Genomic DNA, 19,239 nt, shown 5'->3' on the forward strand with positions numbered 1-19,239 from the left:
GAAATTGTGCTGTTTTACAAAAGGTTATAAAACCATACAGGAACATCTTTCAAGTTTATTGTTTATTATTTGCCTGAGTGGCACCCCTCAACTGGGCGCACTACTGTGACTTCACTCCATTTAGCACCCACCCATTAAAACTAATGAGCTATTAGCAACTGACTTTCAACTACTTTAAGGTCATTGTTAACATTGTCAATTATATGCAGTATATTAACCAATAACGACACAGATACTAGTTTCTATATATTCTGATTCACTGCGCTGCAAGTTCTATTCATGATGATGCTTTTGATCACATCATAAAATACTTGTTAAGACGTTTCACTATTAGTAAGTCTATAGGCATGTGTAGATGACAAAATTACAGATAGCTAAAAATAAGCAAGATCTTCAGAAGACTGAGAAAACATCAAAAAGTAATCTGATAAATGCTGAGGATGCAGTTTGTATAAAACTAATAAAAGAATATTGGCCCTGGGGTTTACATATTTCCAGTTTAACACTTTGAAGTGAGCATGCCTTTAGGAGAGGCCAAGTCCAAGCCATCACTTCTTAGAAGAGCACAACAATATTGTAATACTCCCTCTAGCACAACTGTAAATCTATAGCATATATGGGACGACTACTATTGTGTAACTATACTGACATCTGGTGGAGGTAGCATCACATTGCAATGTATATGTTCTAAACATTTTAAGATTCTCACATTAATTGTACAACACTCTTAATGAGATGAAAACAACTCTGACTTAATTCATTAGTCTATTCTTTTTTTACAAGTTAAAATGCCATTGCCACTTTTTTTATTTCCCCTCTGTGCATTATAAATCGTTTTTACCTATGCTGAGACACTAGCTCTGGGTATCATGTGTACTCATTTGATTGACACAAATATATAAAGGAATATGCAACCAATTGTAGGAAAACTTGGAAAAAATAGATCTTGAAACAACATTTTGACACAGGAGATCAAACACAGTGTGTGAGGCAATTATGACCTGATAGAAGACCATAAATTAATCAATGTATTTGTTTTTCTTCTTTCTTCTTCTGCAAATTTACTGGCAAATGTTATCATACCACATACTGTAATGTTTCCAATTAGTCTAATTAGTTATAATAGAAGTAACTCTGGGAAATAATCCATGTCCCCAGACTCTTAGAATAACAATTTATTATTAAATGATATGTAGATAATCTGTAGATCATTTAATACATTTTTTTTAAATTGTGTAAATGAAACAAAACTAACAATCATTTGCATGTCATGTGTTTTCGGTTATTTTAGCCACAACCATTGTAATGCTATGATAATGAAACATTTAAAGTGGCAGAGCAGCAGCAGTAAGTCACGCTAGCCAGTATAGCCATGGATGTATAAAGAGAGTGTAACCAAGGAAACAAAAAACCGGAAAATACACAAACGGCTGATGGCGCGGTAACGTTACGTCGATTGTTGTGAAATATGGCTGATTATAACGCAATGACCAAAACAAGACCCAACTCCTCCGAGTCTCCAGCTGAGTAAGTGATTTCTTCTTAGCTAAGCTAACGTTCGTGCTTCTGTTGATGACCACTGGTAAATGTTGATGGTAGGCTAACGTTAGCTTCTTACTTCCAAACAAGTCCAAAACAGTAAGGCTTTTCTAAAGGAATTAGTTGAGGGTTACTTTGTGGGTTTCATGGCCCCGCTTTCATTCCACACACATCGGTGTCCCACAAATGTTCGCCCATCTTTTGAATAATGTATTGTATTTGTACCTGACCAAACTTGTAGATCCCCTGAAAGCATGGGAAGCACCAGCAGGGTCGTGAATGCATCTCCTTCCTGTTACTCAGATGTGTTGAACGCATCACAAACAGGATATGCTAAGATGGAATTTATTATGATGGCACCTGAAGAAAAGCTCAAACACTTCAACAGACGAGCTCAGGCCTGTGAAGACAACCAAGAGGTGGGTACAGTACAGTAATGGGTCAATTATACCACACACTGGGATTCTTCAAAGGGAAACCTGATTATTCCTATACAATACAAGTATCCAGGTGTTTCTGGCCATCTACAGTATGTGCAAGTGTGTATGAGGCATTATTTTATTTATCAGTAGAGAATGAACAGAAAGGTGGTTAAGATGTAAACATTTAGCAGCATCTTGGTTTCTATCAGAGTTTCAGAGTATCACGTTTTTTAAAACTAGGATAAGGACTTGCAGTTAACATAATTAAGATGGTAAACAAAACAACAACACAACAGGATACTCATATGAATCAACCAGCACTCACAATTGATATTGATATTGAGCTTTACATTTAAATGTATTTGATCTATTGATAAATTGTTTATCAGTCAATTGAAAATACGTTTGATACCGAGAAATATTTTTAAATCGTTTCAAATGCAGTGATTGAAGTGATTTGATGCTTATTAACAGTTTTTACTGTATCTGTTCAGTTTGATGCTTGCATACAGGACCTGGTGCGTTGTGTGGCTTTGACTAGGCTGGTTTATGGGGATGGACATCTGAAAGTAGCCCAGGCCCATGCCAGACTGGCTCAAGCATATTTCCAATTCAAGGGTAATTGTAATACTGTTAGTAGGCCTACATTTAAAGTTTTATTATGAAATTGATTTTCAAAGAGTTGTCACTTACACAAACCATAGTCCTGATTCACCTATAAAGTAGGAGCCTGCTATATTACCTTAGACAGGTACCACATATTTGGTTGAAAAGGCAAAGTAGGAGGCCATTTTTCAAGATGTCACACATCACACCAGACTTATGAATCTATGTAGATGATCATGCTTTATATTAAGATGGGTAAAACGTGAGTCATGTTTCATATGACCATCTAATGTTAGGTAATGGTGGATAATGTTGAGATTTAGAGTTTGCATGCTGTTCAATTTACAATCCCTTATGGTTGCTTTGTTCCCTCAGGCTGGGGACTGCAGGCCCAGGAGCACTCTGCCCTGGCCAGAGATCTGCTTCCTTTCTGCTCCTCCATCTCCTCTGGCAGAGGTGAAAAGCATGAGGTTCTCCTGTGTCTTCTGAACATACACCTCATTCAGGGAGGCGCTTCACTTCTGACAGTCAAATATCCTTGCCCTGAAGGGTTTTGCAATAATGTATGTGATTGACTGAAGTATCATATCAGGATAAAACGAAATAATTCCTTGACTCTTTTCAACTCTCGAGGAGGCACAATCCTCTTTTCTTGAGGCCGAACAAGTTCTTGAGGAGCTTCATCCACAGGGTGGCATCAACCAGGAAGAGAAGATGAGGACTGAGCTGGAAATCTCCACTGGTCTATCCAGGTACAGTAGCATTACATTTATTTCAGCAGATATCTTGCAAAATAGAAAAGTGATAATTTTAGATTAAAAGATGCATTGCATCCTATTGTATGCAATATAAGCTGAGCCAAACAACTTGATATCTACAGAGGGGATTCATAACAAACTCATAATTCTCAAATGCAGCATTTCACTTTTAAATATGGCCACAAGATGGCGACACATTCCTGTATTTTGCAAAGAAATCAACCTTTTACGTGTTTTTTGTATTATTTCTTCACTAAGTCATGCTAGTGAAAACAACATTATTTAAAAGTCAGGATTTCCCCTTGTGGTTGTCCATTCTACTCAGCAGTCAGCGTGGGTGTGTTGATGCTGGGTGGAGACGTTTCTGGTATCCTCTCAGCCAGTCACTGCTCAACTAGAGGCACTCTTTTATAAAAGCATTTCTCCTTATTCTTTCTTCCTTTTTTCCTTTCTCTCCCTCTTTAATTATTAACTCCCCTCACCACACATACCCCTCTTGGACATTGCATTAACAGTCTAGTTGACTGGTTGATTTTTTTCTATAGCCCTTAAATTCTCAGTTAAATGTAAGCCGCTTTGTTTACTTCACGCTGAGTACCATTACAATATTATTGATTTGTGTCCACCTTTTTACAAATGCATTTGTAACCTAGTTGTGGTATTGACAACAGAGGTCTCAAAGGTAATACTACATGCTCAGGAGAAGATTAAAGACTTAGTGGATCATGGTGAGGACACCTTTATCTCAAGTGTGAGACTGTTCTGGGACTGTGATCTGTTCAGAGACTGTTTAGCCTGGCAAATACAAATAGCAGCCACTTGGCAGTTTAGATCACTGTGGGTGTAAAATTAGGCCAGTAAATGAAGTATAACTTTACCTGGGTTAAGGTCACCCCATGAATGCATTTGTATCCTGTTAAGCCTTGTATGTGAATGTTATAATTTACAAATGAGTAACTAACCTTTGTGAAATTGCAAAACCTGTCAAACTGAAAATACAGTTTAAAAAAATCAAACATTTTATTAGCTTACAATGACTGTGCTATAAAGCCCTGTGACCTTAAATTTCAGAGTTATTGTTTTTGTGAGGAGAAAAATGTTTTCAGACTGTTTAACAAGTATCCAAGCAAAAACAGTGTTTATACAGGGGCCCCCATCTTACAGGTACGCTTTGTAAGTAGGATCCATTGTTTTGAAAATGCTGTTGCTAGGTAAACTGGGGCATCACTCCTGTAGCATTTAGAGTAAACAAACCCTATCAGCAGCTGAGGTGAGCTACACAAATAGGAATTTGTAAATTATGCCATCTTGTTCTGTTTCAGAGAGTCATAGTTTGTTTACACAATGTGTGTAATTGAAAAAATGTGCAAACTCTGGCTGATGTGTAAGCTTGCTAAATCTCTTTTGTTGGGGGATGACTAAGAATTTGGCATGCCTCTAAAGCTCCGTCAGTCAACACTGTTGTGATGGAGGGGAATGTTCCTACCAAAGCCAACTCAACTCTGCTATAGGTCCTCGTCCAAACATCCAGTTCGGTTTTAGATTCACACTCAAGGTGTGCACCTATGATCAGCTGCAGATGGAATATGTATTGTTAGGTTCAGATCTGTTGAGTGTGTGTTTCTGTCTGTCTGTGTGTTTGTTTCTTTGTGTTGTCATGCTCTTCAACTCTTTCTAACTGCTATCATAAATCTACATCTTACTTGACAGTTTTAATTGAATTAAACATGTTTAGAGTGATACATAAAGGAAATCTTCCAATAATCTCTCCACCCTAAATTATCGTACACCCTTTCAATTGAAATGCACTCTATGTTAACCAACTTTGTGCCAATGTTTCTGTTTAAGCTGTTGCATTGCTGTTAATGCCATTGCCACGATTCACAGACACGGTTTTAACGCACAGAATAGCCAAACTCCAGAGGTATTCCTATGCTTGAGATCTAGTCTCTGCTTGTAGTCTTTCCAAAAAGGTATTTTAAAACCAGCAAGGGTTTAAATGGCGTGATTGAAAGTAACTACCCCAGACTGAACAGGTAGTTTTTTATTTAATATATTCTCTATAGTCCTTTAACCACATCAACGTACCACAGAGATTTGTTTTTGGAGCAAGCTGTCTTTTACTTCGGCTTGGCCTTACAGTATGATTTTTCCCAGTGAAAGCCCTGAGCAACTTACGTCAACTATGTCCTGGAAACTTTTACAAAACAAGGCAGTGTGGCTAGCTTGGCAACACGTGTACAAATCCCTATTATATGAATTCACTGCCCTGTTGACTCTTAGTAGATTTTCAGTGGGATGTGGCATATTCCTCTCCTGCCAGGAAATGTGTAAGGATGCAAAGTGAATGAGAGGATAGAGGGGGATTGTCTCCGTTTGTCCATGCAGGCAGAATGGCAGGACTGAAGCCATTCTTTAATGCAGCTCCGATTCAGCCATCACTGCTGCCCAAAAAGGATCCCAAGTGCCTGCCCTATGAATACATACAGTATAGGTGGGGCACTCCTGACATCCATCATAGCATGTTAGGATAATCATGGATTCATGGAAAGTGTTCAGTAATGAGCCATCACAGTGTTTGTGTACCCTGTGCTGCTGACATTTAAACATTTACCCATGAATACCCAGATTCATGTGGGCTTGGGATGTGAGCATGACATCATAGGATCGAGCTTAGACTTTAGGTTCCCACGTAGGCTGCCCAGCTTCAATATACTGCATGCACTCAGTACTGGGCCTGCTGGATACAAAATTAAATCTAATTTCATGAAACCCATATAAGCTGTTCAGATAGTACATACAACTATACTCAGTGGAGTTTGCAGTTTACATTTGTGAGCAGGGGGTTTCCTGTTCTGCAGTGTGACAACAATGTAGGAAGAGATTTTACTTAGTGAGTGGTGTGCCCTTTGAGAAAGACCACCCCCACAACAGGAGAGATAAATTACCTTTAGAGTCCATTCGATGGTTTCAGCTGTTGGTAGAGTAGCCTGATGCTATCCAGAGTCCTTGCAGCCATCGTCTCATCCTCTCTCACCATGATACTCTGTAGACTCAAAACATGTTGTTCTAACAGATCTTGTTAAAGATGTAGAACTCTGAGCAACCGTTGTCCCATTAAGAACCATGCTCTCATCTTCATTCATTTGCTTTAGTGGTTCCCATCCCCTTATTTGGACATTGAGACTCTTAACACAGCAGGAGCAGTTTGTCAGAGTCCGAGAAGATGTAGGTAAAGTAAGGGTGTTAAGAACTAGTTGAGACTGTTAGAGACACATATAAGGATACAATTAAAAGGTCAATGTGCAAGCTTTCCCTTTTATAGTCTGCAGTACAACAGGCTTCAAATGCAGCCATCAGCCAAAAAGCCTTCACCACTCTGCAGAGCCCTGTTTTGGCTGAAGCTCAAGCCGTTACTTGTTATAATATAAAACATGCTTGGGATAATGAAGTAAAAGGCTTGTGGGTATATACTGTACACTAAATAATAAATACAGAGTGTTATAAATAGCATACTGTATGTAATGTTTCTGTGTAACAGTCAAGTACACTTTGGCAGAGCAGGTGTTTTCACACACAGGAATGCAGTCTAACTACTTGAAGAGTACCCTATCTATCATAACTCTGCCCTCCTGCCTTTTATAGTGGGCTAAACTTGTCACTGTCATTTTGTTTGTCTTTCAGTATCTGACAGTCATTCCATTTGTATGTCCATTCTGCTCTATAGGGTCTATAGGAGACAGAACAGACCAGAGGATGCATTAAGGCAGTGTGAGAAGTCTCTGCAAGTGCTGAAGGACTGTGGTAAGCCAGAGAAGACATGTTCCGTCTACAGGGACATGGCTGCCATCGAACAGGACAAAGGTCATTTGGACCGAGCCATAGAGCATCTCTCCAAGGCAAGGGGCATATCACTCAAACAGCACAATGTATATAAACAGGAAGAATTCTTGTTGTGGGGCCATGTCTTGTTGTTAGGTAATGTTCCAACACCTCTTATTTGGTGATATGTGATATCTTTTTTCATGTGGGTGTTTCTGCTAGGCTCATGCCATTGCTATGAGTCACAGCCCAGAGGAGCTGGAGGGGGCTCAGATCTGCCACAGCCTGGCTCTCCTCCTTTCTGCTGCAGCAGAGCCCCGTCACAATGGTGAGTTTATGCTCTAGGCCTGGGCAATATGCAACAAGGGGTTAATTAGTCTTCCCTTTTGTGACATTCTTTAAGCTGATGTTAAGGAAACCCGACTTATAATAGCCTCATTTAACACATACCCAGGTTCATTCAAGCCATTATGATTTACCCATTTCAGCTGTTTCTTGGCTAATGGTAGCAATGTGAAGCATCTCAAAAGTAACAAAATCTATTTAAAAAAAAATCATGTTGCATGGATTCTATGGCAGTATTATATTTTCATTTATTCTCTCAAATATTGCTACCATTGAAGTTAACCTGCATAGTTTGTATGTTCTTCCCTGTGATGTTTCAGACTCTGCAGGTCTCTACTTTGAGCAGAGTCTAAGTGCGTACAAACACTGTGCAGGCCCTCAGGATCCTGCCTTTCTCACGGCCCAGGATGATTTCTGTCGTTTCCTCCTCCTCAGTGACCAGCAAGAGGTTACACACAAACATACACACACTTACAATTACACCTCTATGTTTAAAGAGCCACACAATGGAAAGTCTATTAAGGTCAGGGTATGTATTCCACCTGCTAACCCGGAAAGTGATGATTAACCTATTTTCAATGTTCCATTTCAGAGATGTGTGGAGATCCAGAGAGCTTCTCTTGCAACAAAGAGATCTACTTTTGGTGATCTGAGTGCTGAGGTAGCAGACACCCTTCAGCTGATAGGAAGTGTAGAGATGAGTGAGGGCAGAGTGAAGCAGGCCCATAGGACCATGACAAAGGTAATATCAGATTACATAACACAAAAACGAATGTTAGCCTGCTTGGATACAACCTGTAAGTGCATATTATAAATACTGCATGGGGTAACCTGACATTGTCCCTGCCAGATTCTTTAGGAGGGTTTAATAAAAGGCAAGGAGTCAGCAGGTGTGTCCATCTAAACCAGTGAGAGGCCAGTGCAAAATATACTCACAGAGTCCCGGTCTATTTCTAAAATCCTCCCTGAAGCTCAGTGCTATCAGTGGTGTTCTAATATTGGAAGAGTGCAGTGTGCAGAGCTGCTGTCTCTGGTGTAAAATATCATACACAGGGACTTTGTGTTTCCTCGTTCTGGATGGAGACGGACAGATGGGCAACACAACTTTGGCTGTTTGCTAACTGCTGTCAATTAAAGGGACACTGACCCCAATTAGTGAGGGCATGGCATTATGTCCTTCGAAACAACAGTGACATTCCTATGTATTTCAACACACATGCACTGAAAACACAGCAGCCTTTCACCATGTATCTCCTCTGTTACTTTATTCCTTATGTAATGTGTTTTTTGTTTTTCACATACTGTAGCACTGCACATGTTTTCCATATGAGCTCAGTTCTGTCGCTCATCAAATATACTAAAATACACCAGTAAATGGGGGTTTCTTGGTACTAGTAACAACATGCCTCTAAGTAAAAGGGGCCTGGTTGCTATGTTGTTTTGTTTTGACATCTAAGACGCCAGTGCAGGGGGGTCTTGGACAGGGTATATCAGGACTCTCTCTACACCCACAATGCTGCTAACCTTTCTGAAGCACAATGACGCAGAGCAGATATGTCAACATGAAGCCATCTGCACTCTGATTAAGAAACTTTGTTTTTCCAAAGGAAACCTGGCTCATACAGCAAATACAGAACATATGATCAACTAAAAAAACACAGCGAACAATGGCACACACAGACACACACTTCACATATTCCCTTTCAACTGTAGTGCTTTGGGAAAAAAAGACCTTCCATTACCTCAACCTTAGCAACAGCAAAAACATTCAGGAGGCCACATGGATCTGTTCCAGGTTACAGAGTGTTTTCACTTTGCCTGGTGAAGAGAGACACTTTTCTCTTTCCATATTTTTTATAAAACTGTCTTCACATCTCGTTATTTATGGTAAATGGTGAAATGACAAGCAGGCTTTTTTCAAAGTCCATTGCACAATTATTTGAGCGCAATGTTATTAAATGCCTGTGTTTGTGATTAGCTTTTCTGGGTTCTGTTAAATAACGCAATACTTTCTAATGTCGAGATTAGAAGTTCTTGAGTTTCCTCTTATTTGATTGGATCAGAAAAAAGTAGGAGGTCTTAAAGTTGAGTTAATCTCCTCAGGTTCATGGGTTGGTGATTCCTAAATCTATCAGATCCCCCTCATGTTGAGTGGTCAGCACAGGTGGTATCTAAACCTTTGGCTGCAACAGTAGTTATTTTGGGGTGTTTGGTGTATTTAAATGTTGCTAGGAAGGAAGTGTTAAGTCCCTTCAAGTATGAGTTGCACTTCTGAACTTCCACTGAGCACTTATTCTGCTGTCGTAACTGTTTTTATTTCAAATTTCAGTGCCTGGAGATCCAGAGTTTGTTGTACGGTTCTCAGCACAAGAAGACAAAAGCTACACAAAAAGCTGTGGACATGCTGGCCCGGTAAATCTTCTGAAATATTTAGAGTTTAAATCATATGTGATACATTTCCTATTAACTGATTTTACAATAAGAGAATGCTTTTAGGTTAGAGGAATGCATTGAAATAACAGACCCATGTTTCAGTATGTTGATGTATGTTCTGCAGGGCCCCCGAGATGGCTGAGAGACAGAAGAGGCGAGGTAGAAGGAAAACAAATCAGACACAGTCAGTTGCACCATCCGCTGGCAAAGATGGACACTCAATGTCTGACTCCTAAAATGTAAATAGTTGATCATTTTGTCAGAACAATGCAGGTTTGGAACGGATATTTGTCTACTGATATTTGTATTTTAAAAGTTTGTCTTGCTTTTACTGTATATAATAAAACAGGCAGCTACCAATGTTGAAAATGAGCTTTAGTGACTTGATATATCTACTGGAATAACGTGATATTGAGTAACATTGGTGATATAAGTAAGCTTTGAAGAAATACCCACACTCAGAAATCATACTCACAATAGATTTTAATTGTGTCAATCAATTTCCAAATAAGGGCTGGAACCTTTTTCACCAATAAGCAATAATGACAATTGTTAAATATAAATCATTATGTCAATAAAAGCAATGATGTTTTAATAACATATATTGAACATTTGACTCATTAAACTTTCTTTATATATCAATACATGTTCTGTATGCTGATGTAAAACATTTTAATACAAAGAAATGGCACATTATCCAGATGACACTTTGTACATAGATGCACATATTCCTAATTAAGCCACAAGTTAAGTGCACTGATGTACATATTTTATTTCAATTACTGCAGTTTGCAAAATGTATGGAAATATGCTGTCTCTGGGCACTTAAATGCAAATCTTTTTAATTGAAGTTTCATCCAGAGTATTTCAAAAAATTAACATAATTATTAAGCATTCATGCTTAACTTTGTGTTTTTGCACATTTCTTTAACATAATAGTGCCAAGAAGCCAACCTGTGAAGAAATGACTAAATGGTTACAAAGTGTACATTTTGCAGACACTTAGACACTTGTGCACGACTAAACTGTAATCATAGTGGACCATTTCTGCCTCTGCAACTAGTACGCCACACAACAAAACCTAATGAGCAGTCAATGCCGCTAAGCTGCTGATCCAAAAATAGTCACTCACGGTCATGGACACACGTATGCACGAGCAAAGGTGAATCCTTCCTGTCAACACTGTGACGCCAACGAATGCTTCCGAGCCAAAAGGCGTCCAGACAAGACATACTGTACATCAAACTACATGTGATTATATGTTCAACACTATCACTGTTTCCTTTTGAATTAATTACATTTCTTTTACTCCGTCCTTTCATCTTAGTATTTCACCCTCTAAAATTGACAACCCTATTTTAGTGTTCTAAATGGTATGATTTGCCATTATAAGTTCCCAGCTCCCTAACTACATGTTTGCTGTTGTAGAATTAGAAATGTAAGATACTGACACACACCATGTAAAGACACATTTCACAAACCCATTCCACAAAGATTACATTGATAATGTAACTAGGCTTTGGTTGTATATTAGGCAACATTTTTGTTCTAATTAGTCAACATTTGCCATTAGTTGTGAGTAAAGCTAAATCTTCTTAAAAGAACTGACAGTTATTTACTTCAAAGTCACTTTTAAGTGTCACATACAACACACTTCAATCGCAGCTTTCAGACTTGCAAAGTTTCTTAAGACAAGCTACCCTCTTTTTGTCAACACTATATACCATTCTCAGCTCCAAGCTTCACTATATGCTGCACACGTCACTGACCACTGCTTCAAAAAAAACGCCTGTGTTACAGGATGCAGTATACTAAAACCATTTCATTTGGCAGCCGAGCCAAAGTAAAAAAAAAAAGAATGAAAGCTTCAATCAGCAAACAGTTCACAGCAACTCAGAACTCCAACATTTTGTTGACTTGATGCGGGGAGTTGTAAACTGCAGAACGGGCAGTTTAAGATGTGCAGCAAGGGTCAGTACAAAAATATAGAAATCTAGAGAGAATAAATGAACATCTTTGATAATAAACTGCATTCTGTATTAACTGTTAACAAATATCAATGCGGAAGAGGATCAGGACCCATGCTGTTTTTTTATCGTAATATTGCAAATTGTATTACCATAAAAACATGTGTAAGTCCGGCCATTGTTACTAAATAATTGAAATTAATCAGTATAAGAGCTCACCAAAATCAATCTGATATATATTTAACTGCAAAGCCTTAGATCATTATTATAGTGTCTTCTGCATTAATGCTATGTGTGTGGACTGCTGTGTTAAAACGACCGCTGCACTTGAAATAGTAGCATTGGTAAGCACTTAGTTTGTTAATCATCTGTCGGCCTTTCAAGGTAGACAGTTGCAACTCTTTTCTGATGAGAGATCTTCACTGGGCTGTGCACGGCCTGAGAGAGCAGCTCCTGCTCTGAGGTGGCCTCAGCATGGCTGCCCTCTACGTCCATCTGGAAGGTGAAGGACTTTTCTGATGGGCCCAGTTTGATGTGTTTCTCAGTGACTTCAGATGAAAAGCCTCCTTCGCTAGTAAAGCCTTCAAACTCTTCACCAGTCACAAAATCCTCTTCTTTGGAGACCCTAAAGCTGTATCCCCCTCCTGCCCCCCCCTGGAAGGCGTTCTCAAGCCCCGGGTTAGAAGATCTGAGCACTGCCATGATCTGCTCTTCAGACATATCACCTTCTGCCTCCAGCAGCCCAGAGTCTTCCAGACTTTGCGAGACGTTGAGCTCTGCAACTATAGTCATGTTGCCGTTGTCACTTGACTGCGTGACCTTTTTGACTTCCACATTCTGTGAACCATCGCTATTCACTTTTGAGAGGAAAGCCAACTCCTCCTTCAGTGGACCTGACACTGAGCTTTGTAGCTTCTCCAGAGCTCCCTTTAGCTGCTCTCTGGGCTCCAAAGAGTCCTCCCTCAGGAACTCCAGCATTGACTCCTGCACTACAGGGGAGACGCAAACCTCCTCTTCAATGATGCACTCTGGAAAACTATCCTTGACAAATGAGTGATCATCTGACATGAACTTGTGTTCGTCACTTTCCTCTACAATCACTCCTTTGGATGGAAGACCTTCGTCCTGGTAATACCTCTCATCTGACAGGTCATCTACCATACCATAATGTCCATATGAGGTGATGCCACCACCGTCGTCGATTTCAGAAAGATTATCATCTGGTGTGGAGACAAAGTACTCATCTGGCTCTTCATGGGAGAAATATGAAGATTCACTCTGTCTAGAAACCTCCTGGACATCCAACCCACCTTTGAAGTGATCTGTCACCTCCTCACGGTCACTCCTCGGAACTTGAGCCTCATGAGGGATATTTTCTAGCTCCTCAATTTGAAAATATGTTGAGGAGGGCTCATAAAAAGTAGATCTCGACTCAAACTCAAGATCCTCGTCATCGTAAGACTCCACCGGTTCCTCAATGATTTCCACATTGACAGACTTATTTTCCAAGTTTCCACTTGCCTGCAGGCCACTCAGCAAGTTCTGGATCATGCTTCCTGTTGGTGTGTCCTTGATATCTTCCAGGGACACCTTCATAACCCCTTGGCTCATTAAATCCTCCAGTACAGAGTCCTCGGACAAATCAAGCTCTTCTTCCACTTTGGACACCATCACAATCTGTGTCTTAGTTGTTCCATCTTCCTGCTCAGTTTTCTCCACATGGTAGCTTAGCTGGGATTCTCCAGGGGAGCTAACCCTAGCTTCCAAACCTTCTGGTCTCATCGCCTTCTCAATAATCTCCTCTACAGACACAGAATTTAAAATCTTTCTCTCAATAGGGACAATTGTAGACACTGTTTTCCATTCGTCATCATCTTTCTCTTTTTCATCTGACACTTGCTTTTTGTTTTCTGCCTCAGTTTTCTTGCTCAGGCTCATCATTTGCGGGGACACCACCCTCACTGATCTGGTATCAGTAGAAGAGGAAGTCTTGTGACTGGCTTGATCCTCCATCTTTTTGATCTCATCAGTGTTTTCCTCTGCTTCTGTTTTCTGGACATGTTGTTTCATTTGGTATTCACTCTGGCTTGTCGGTTTATCTTTGGTGACAGAGGTGGTCGTGGTCGCAGGGGTGGAAGCCCGAGATTTGGTGAATGAGATCATGTCCCTTCTAGATGCAGGACTCTGATGCCGAGCTCTGGCTGCAACTGAAATAGGAATGACCCTGGAGGGACTCGTGGATCCAGAGGAAGGCAGAGGAGATCTTGTCATGTTTGAAGTTGGCGGTGTGTACCTGGTGTGTTGTCTGCTGGTTGAGGTGGAAGCTCTTTGAGTGTAGGGCAGGGCAGGCATCCTTATATCTGAGACAGGAAATGAATGAATATTTAGGTAGATACTTAAAGGAATACTTTGAACATTTTGGAATTACGCTTATTTGCTTTCTTGGTAAGAGATAAGAAGATCCAAACCAATCTCAAATGAGAGTGGTATTGATCTTCTCATGTAACTATTAGCAAGAGTATATTGCTAAAATGTCAAACTATTTCTAGACAATAAGGTTAAGTGAGCAACATGTCACAACTATAAATCATTTGAAATACGTTACCTATTATTCTTTCTCGTTGCTGTGGAGTCACCCTCCTACGAGTGTCTTGCAGATCCATTCTCTCACCTTCCAGGAGAGCCCTGAACAAACAATAAAAGAAACATATTTAAAGACGAGGGTAAATAAGACATCATATACAGTATCTCTGAAAATTTTTTGAATAGGAGGATAACTCCTATTCAATTTGTTTTTCCCAATATAGTATTTAAAAGACCAAAGACAAATACCTCACGAGACGGTGTACATCATTCAGATCTGCCATCTCAGCCCCCTCAAACTAAACGCAACAGGCTTACAAGACAGTATGGACCCAGGACCTGGCCATATAGGGTGGTAATCATCAAAATCATGAAGGGCCAATGTCATGTGATAAAGACCTTATAATAATTAGCTTTAGCAGCTCACCTATCCTTAGCTATGCCTCAAAAAAATGTAAAACAGCAAACCAACGTGCCTTGAAAAGGAACAACCTCTCCGGAGACCGCCTTCCGAAAGACTGACCTAAAAATAACAGTACAACGGGGGCGGTCCACATTTCCCCATGAATCCCAAAGCAAAAGCTGACTTGTGACACACACAAAAACACATACCGCTGCCTCGTCTCTGAGAAAACATTCTGTCTATTCCAAAACTTCATAACAAACCATGTTTGCCTGCATATCGTCTGCCATAAAGAGACAGAGTGGAGCAGATAGTCCTAAGCACTACCTGGGGGATGGCTCAATACTGTTAGCATCGTAGTTTCCTGAAAAAGGATTCAAACTTGTAAAGATGTCCTACAATATCAGGTAAGAGGTCATGATGTATTTGTGTGTGAATGGGGGAGTAGTTGGCGCCTGTGACATGCGTGAACCGTAGCGGGTGAATGGACAACGACAGCGGTGTATAGCGGTGTTTGGCGGTGTACATTGCACTCTAAAACTGTAGGGGGGGTGCTAAATTACTGAATGTTACATTATGGTGCATAAACTGTTTATAAATAACTTTCAGTAAAAATGGTCTGTTAGTATGTGACGCGCTGTGTTAGGAGTAGAAGGCTAGACAGGATTTAAAATGCCAGATATAAATAATCCATAATAAACACTTAAAACTTAAACGAGAGAGAAAGTTTTAACAACTTATTAATTGTATGGTTAGCTCATGGAAGTATTTGTAAAATGTCAGAGCTACTACAGTTTATCTAAGTAAAGTTCAGATTACTTAAGTGTGGTCAGCCGGGCAGCCGCTTTCTATTTGTGTTTAATGAAATCACTAATTAAGCTAAGATTGACTTCAAGTAGTGGCAGCTGGTCAAACAAAGTAAACTTAAAAGCATGGAAATATCACTAAAAAGGAGGATGTAACTATTCACATACTAGTTATTTCTTAATTTACAAAAGAAAAAGAAAACTACTGAAACAAAACATTTCTGAGGGGGCTTGCTTGGTTTTTATACTCACACTTTAAAGTACATTTAATTTCCAGAATCTACAATAAAGCACTTGTGTAAATAATACAAATAAAGAGGGCTGAATTCCATTTAGCAACTTGAGTTTTAGGGTGCATGATAGATGCAGTGTTTTCCCTACTATAACAAATACAAATGTAAAAATAAGACAAAATACATGAGCGTATTACCTGTAGGAAGCCACCTCCATGCCCAGGTCCATCCTGACCTGCAGAAGGTTCTGGTGGTCTCGCATCTTTTCTGCAATAGTGTCAGCCATCAAATTCCTCTCATGCTCCAACTGCTCAATAATCATCTGAAGGGGGAAAGGGGAAGAAAATCATAGTGAAAGTTTTCATGCTGCTTTTACAAATCTGTGGTCTGTCCATTGGGTATTATATACTGTTTTGTTTATCCCTGTAATTTAACTATAAACTACTGTAAGTGTGCTGCCTTGTTAACCACTGACCACCAAAGTTTGGGACTACATTTTATTTTACTGCAGCCTAAACTGTGCAAACTTGAAAATCTGTGTTTCTGAGTCCCCACTTTTTTAAAATTGTATTATAATACCAAAAAATAAAGCAAACTGGCTGAATGTTATTGTCCAAATTAGGTCTGATCTCACTAGCATACTGCACAACAAACTTGGACCACCTAACCCAGTTATTGCTGTCATTTGTCCATGAACATTTTAAATCAATCAAAGGATGTCATTTTCACTTGTAATGTTACCACAGAGCTGTAACTGGAGAAATGTATGACCCATGCGTTCATTTGTAATTCACGGACCTGCTTAGTGCTCCATCTATAGGAGGCTAACAAGGATTTGTCCGTCTGAAATCTAATTGGTTTAAGTGGCTGGAGTAATCTACCACCTATAAAGTACTAGGGAGGTAAAATATTCAAGCTTTACAATCCTTTTATACTGAGGTCAAATGTTGCACGCGAGATCAACCGTGCTTTCAACAGTTAAAGGAACACAGACTGGACAGGCACCACGTAATGTTGACTGTCATTATGTGTAAGGGTGGGGGGGATTACATTTAAATCAAAGCCATACATTTAATTATACTTTCAGGACAGGCTGAAGGCAGAGGTATGATATATTTTAGGTTAGAAATATAAGCCTGGATATAACTATTGCTGTTTATTCTTAACAAACAGGGTGATAATTTGCAGCAGCCTCTGAGCTGCATCTTTAAGCACAGTGGGTGTGGCAGGGACAGGAGGGAGTACCCTCCCCCTCTCCCATGGCTCAGTGGAGATATGTCTGATTATTTAATGGGTGTATCACATCTATATGTATTTTGGGACTTCTTAAAATAGAAAATAAATCTCCTAATCTTTGGTTTCACTCAAATCTCTCTGCAAGATGAATATGGGCTGCCTTTTTGTTAGCCTGTTTGACTTTTCCTCACCTGATATTCACTGAAGTCCACCCTGAATTTCTCCTGCATGTGCATCAGCTCTTCTTCAAGATGGAACTGAATCTTCCCTTGTTTGTCGCCCTCTCTGCGTAATTTGTCCAACTCAGAGGCATACATCATCTTCTCCCTCTGCAGACCACTCATCCTCTCCTGGTCCTCTTTAATGGACTGCTCCATCTCCTCCACCTTCCTCTGGTACATATCAAAGGTCTCCATCCATCCTTCGGACAGACTGCGGGCATACTCCTGCACCTCCTCCATGGTGGCTGCAGGAGGCCCGCGGTAAGTTTGCGTGATGATGGGCACCATGCGGGAGTCCACCTGACGCCGCAGATGGACCTTTTCCTTTCTCTGCACTTCTTCCAAGCCTTTACTCTCATTTTCTAGTTGACACAAACGCTGCTGGAGTTCAACGTTGATCTTGTGCGCTTGCTGGAGCTCCTTCTCGCAGCCTTTCAGCTCGCCACCTATGTCCCTGCACACCCCAGTCTGCTCGCTACAGAGGGACTGGACCATCTGCAACTCCCGCCATAGCTTCTCCCTCTCCATCTCAGCCTGGGACTTTTCAAACGACAGCTGCTCCACCATTCTCCTCAGCTCCCGCATCTCGCCCTTGCACTTGGGCTCCAATTCTGTCGTCTTTGCTTTTCTCAGTTTGTTTATTTCAGTAATAAGATGCACATTTTCCTGCTCCAGCTGCTTCGTTCGAGAGAGATACTGGAAAAGTCTGCTGTTGAGCTCCTTCAGCTGATGTTTCTCGCTCTCGAAAGTTCTCTTAAAAGGCATCATTTTGTTAATTAGTAAAAAGTGAGTTTAAAGTCCTGTTTGTATATTACTCAAAGTGTCCCGGTCTCATTTGCGTGAGCGTCTTTGTGCACTGATGTACTTTGCGATCAGTGCCCTTTGACAAGTGCAGGAGGAGGGCGTGTCCTCCCTCAGGATCGCCCCGAGCGCGTCCGTTTCCCTGGCAGATGTTATGCTGAGTTTGGGTGCTGTCGGAAATATTATACATGTTACAGTATAACCAAGAGTGTTGGGAAAACATCGTTGAGACTGTTAACTAAAGCTGGATGCTGAAAAATATAATTAAAATAATACGATGAGGAAATTAAACGTAGTCTAATTTAATTAAATGGGAAATACATTTTTTGTATTGTAGTCCTATAGTTGTATGCTTTCTGAAATGTGAAATCTATATATTGTTTTATATCTATGTTGGCGATTCACGATGTTCTATCTTCAAAACTGCTTTATATTGATTGATTATAATGTAATAAAATTAACACACCATTGATTTTCAGTAATTGTGTTTATGAAATAACTAATTAATAAAACCTACGCCTATGTTTGTTCTGTTATTTAAATGTCGAAAAAACCAGTACATTGGATGTTAGAACTAACTGGAGGACCCTGAATGCATCACTTCCACATAGACTTTTCACCGGGAAACGCCTCCCCCAAGCGGACATAAAGGTGAACTGCAGAGGCTAAATTTAACCCTGATGTTTTTCATTGTGCTGATCCTAAAAGTGCGTAGCAAAATTTCTCCTTATTGACTTTGTCAACCTCACTGCGTTATGAGTCGAGAAGAAATCGTGGTGGTTACAGGTAAAATAGTAAAAGTCTGCTCATGATTACACGAAGTTTTCAAACCGGCGTTCATTTCGATTTTTCATCCCCTAATATAAGGCTTTGGACCTTTTCGACAGTTTTTAGTGAACCCAAATTGGAAAGCAGCCCAGGTAATACAAAAAAAGAGAAAACTACCGGCTTGTCTTATAACTATTGTGGGACATAAATACTTACCATTTATAATACGTCTTTATTTAAGAGTTTTACACCAGATCTGGTATTTTAACCCATCCATTTCTTGCCTCTTCTTAAAT

At 40.0% G+C, this 19,239-nt stretch overlaps 2 protein-coding genes across 3 annotated transcripts; one reads left to right on the top strand and one right to left on the bottom strand.

Annotated features, from left to right (window-relative positions):
- The first annotated feature begins 1,330 nt into the window (after positions 1-1,330).
- Positions 1,331-11,854, top strand: ttc23 (tetratricopeptide repeat domain 23). Of its 2 annotated transcripts, none has more exons than XM_079680828.1 (11): positions 1,331-1,527; positions 1,781-1,958; positions 2,456-2,579; positions 2,943-3,099; positions 3,194-3,319; positions 7,053-7,224; positions 7,370-7,475; positions 7,813-7,940; positions 8,085-8,234; positions 9,822-9,904; positions 10,050-11,854. In XM_079680828.1, exons 1-11 carry the CDS (start codon positions 1,469-1,471, stop codon positions 10,159-10,161), a joined length of 1,395 nt encoding a protein of 464 aa, XP_079536954.1. In that variant the 5' UTR covers positions 1,331-1,468; the 3' UTR covers positions 10,162-11,854. The 2 variants fall into 2 exon arrangements, with proteins under 2 accessions (XP_079536954.1, XP_079536955.1); XM_079680829.1 differs by having other exon boundaries at positions 1,843-1,958.
- synm (synemin, intermediate filament protein) lies at positions 10,391-18,286 on the bottom strand. The gene is made up of 4 exons (XM_079680827.1): positions 17,345-18,286; positions 16,115-16,239; positions 14,498-14,577; positions 10,391-14,252 (listed from the first exon to the last, which is right to left on the bottom strand). Exons 1-4 carry the CDS (start codon positions 18,140-18,142, stop codon positions 12,253-12,255), a joined length of 3,003 nt encoding a protein of 1,000 aa, XP_079536953.1. The 5' UTR covers positions 18,143-18,286; the 3' UTR covers positions 10,391-12,252.
- Between the last annotated feature and the right edge of the window lie 953 nt (positions 18,287-19,239).

The sequence above is a fragment of the Notothenia rossii genome (assembly GCF_949606895.1).
Source record: "Notothenia rossii genome assembly, chromosome: 5".
Taxonomy (NCBI): domain Eukaryota; kingdom Metazoa; phylum Chordata; class Actinopteri; order Perciformes; family Nototheniidae; genus Notothenia; species Notothenia rossii.

What these genes read in the sequence shown, in the direction of transcription:
- synm (XM_079680827.1), bottom strand. Translation starts at nt 18,142, where the DNA reads ATGATGCCTTTTAAGAGAACTTTCGAGAGCGAGAAACATCAGCTGAAG. An exon ending in ATGGAGGTGGCTTCCTACAG is followed by an intron (nt 14,578 to 16,114) that starts GTAATACGCTCA and finishes TTGTTTGTTCAG; the next exon opens with GGCTCTCCTGGAAGGTGAGA. An exon ending in GCAACGAGAAAGAATAATAG is followed by an intron (nt 14,253 to 14,497) that starts GTAACGTATTTC and finishes TTCCTGTCTCAG; the next exon opens with ATATAAGGATGCCTGCCCTG.
- ttc23 (XM_079680828.1), top strand. Translation starts at nt 1,469, where the DNA reads ATGGCTGATTATAACGCAATGACCAAAACAAGACCCAACTCCTCCGAG. An exon ending in ATCTCCACTGGTCTATCCAG is followed by an intron (nt 3,320 to 7,052) that starts GTACAGTAGCAT and finishes TCTGCTCTATAG; the next exon opens with GGTCTATAGGAGACAGAACA. An exon ending in CCATAGAGCATCTCTCCAAG is followed by an intron (nt 7,225 to 7,369) that starts GCAAGGGGCATA and finishes TGTTTCTGCTAG; the next exon opens with GCTCATGCCATTGCTATGAG.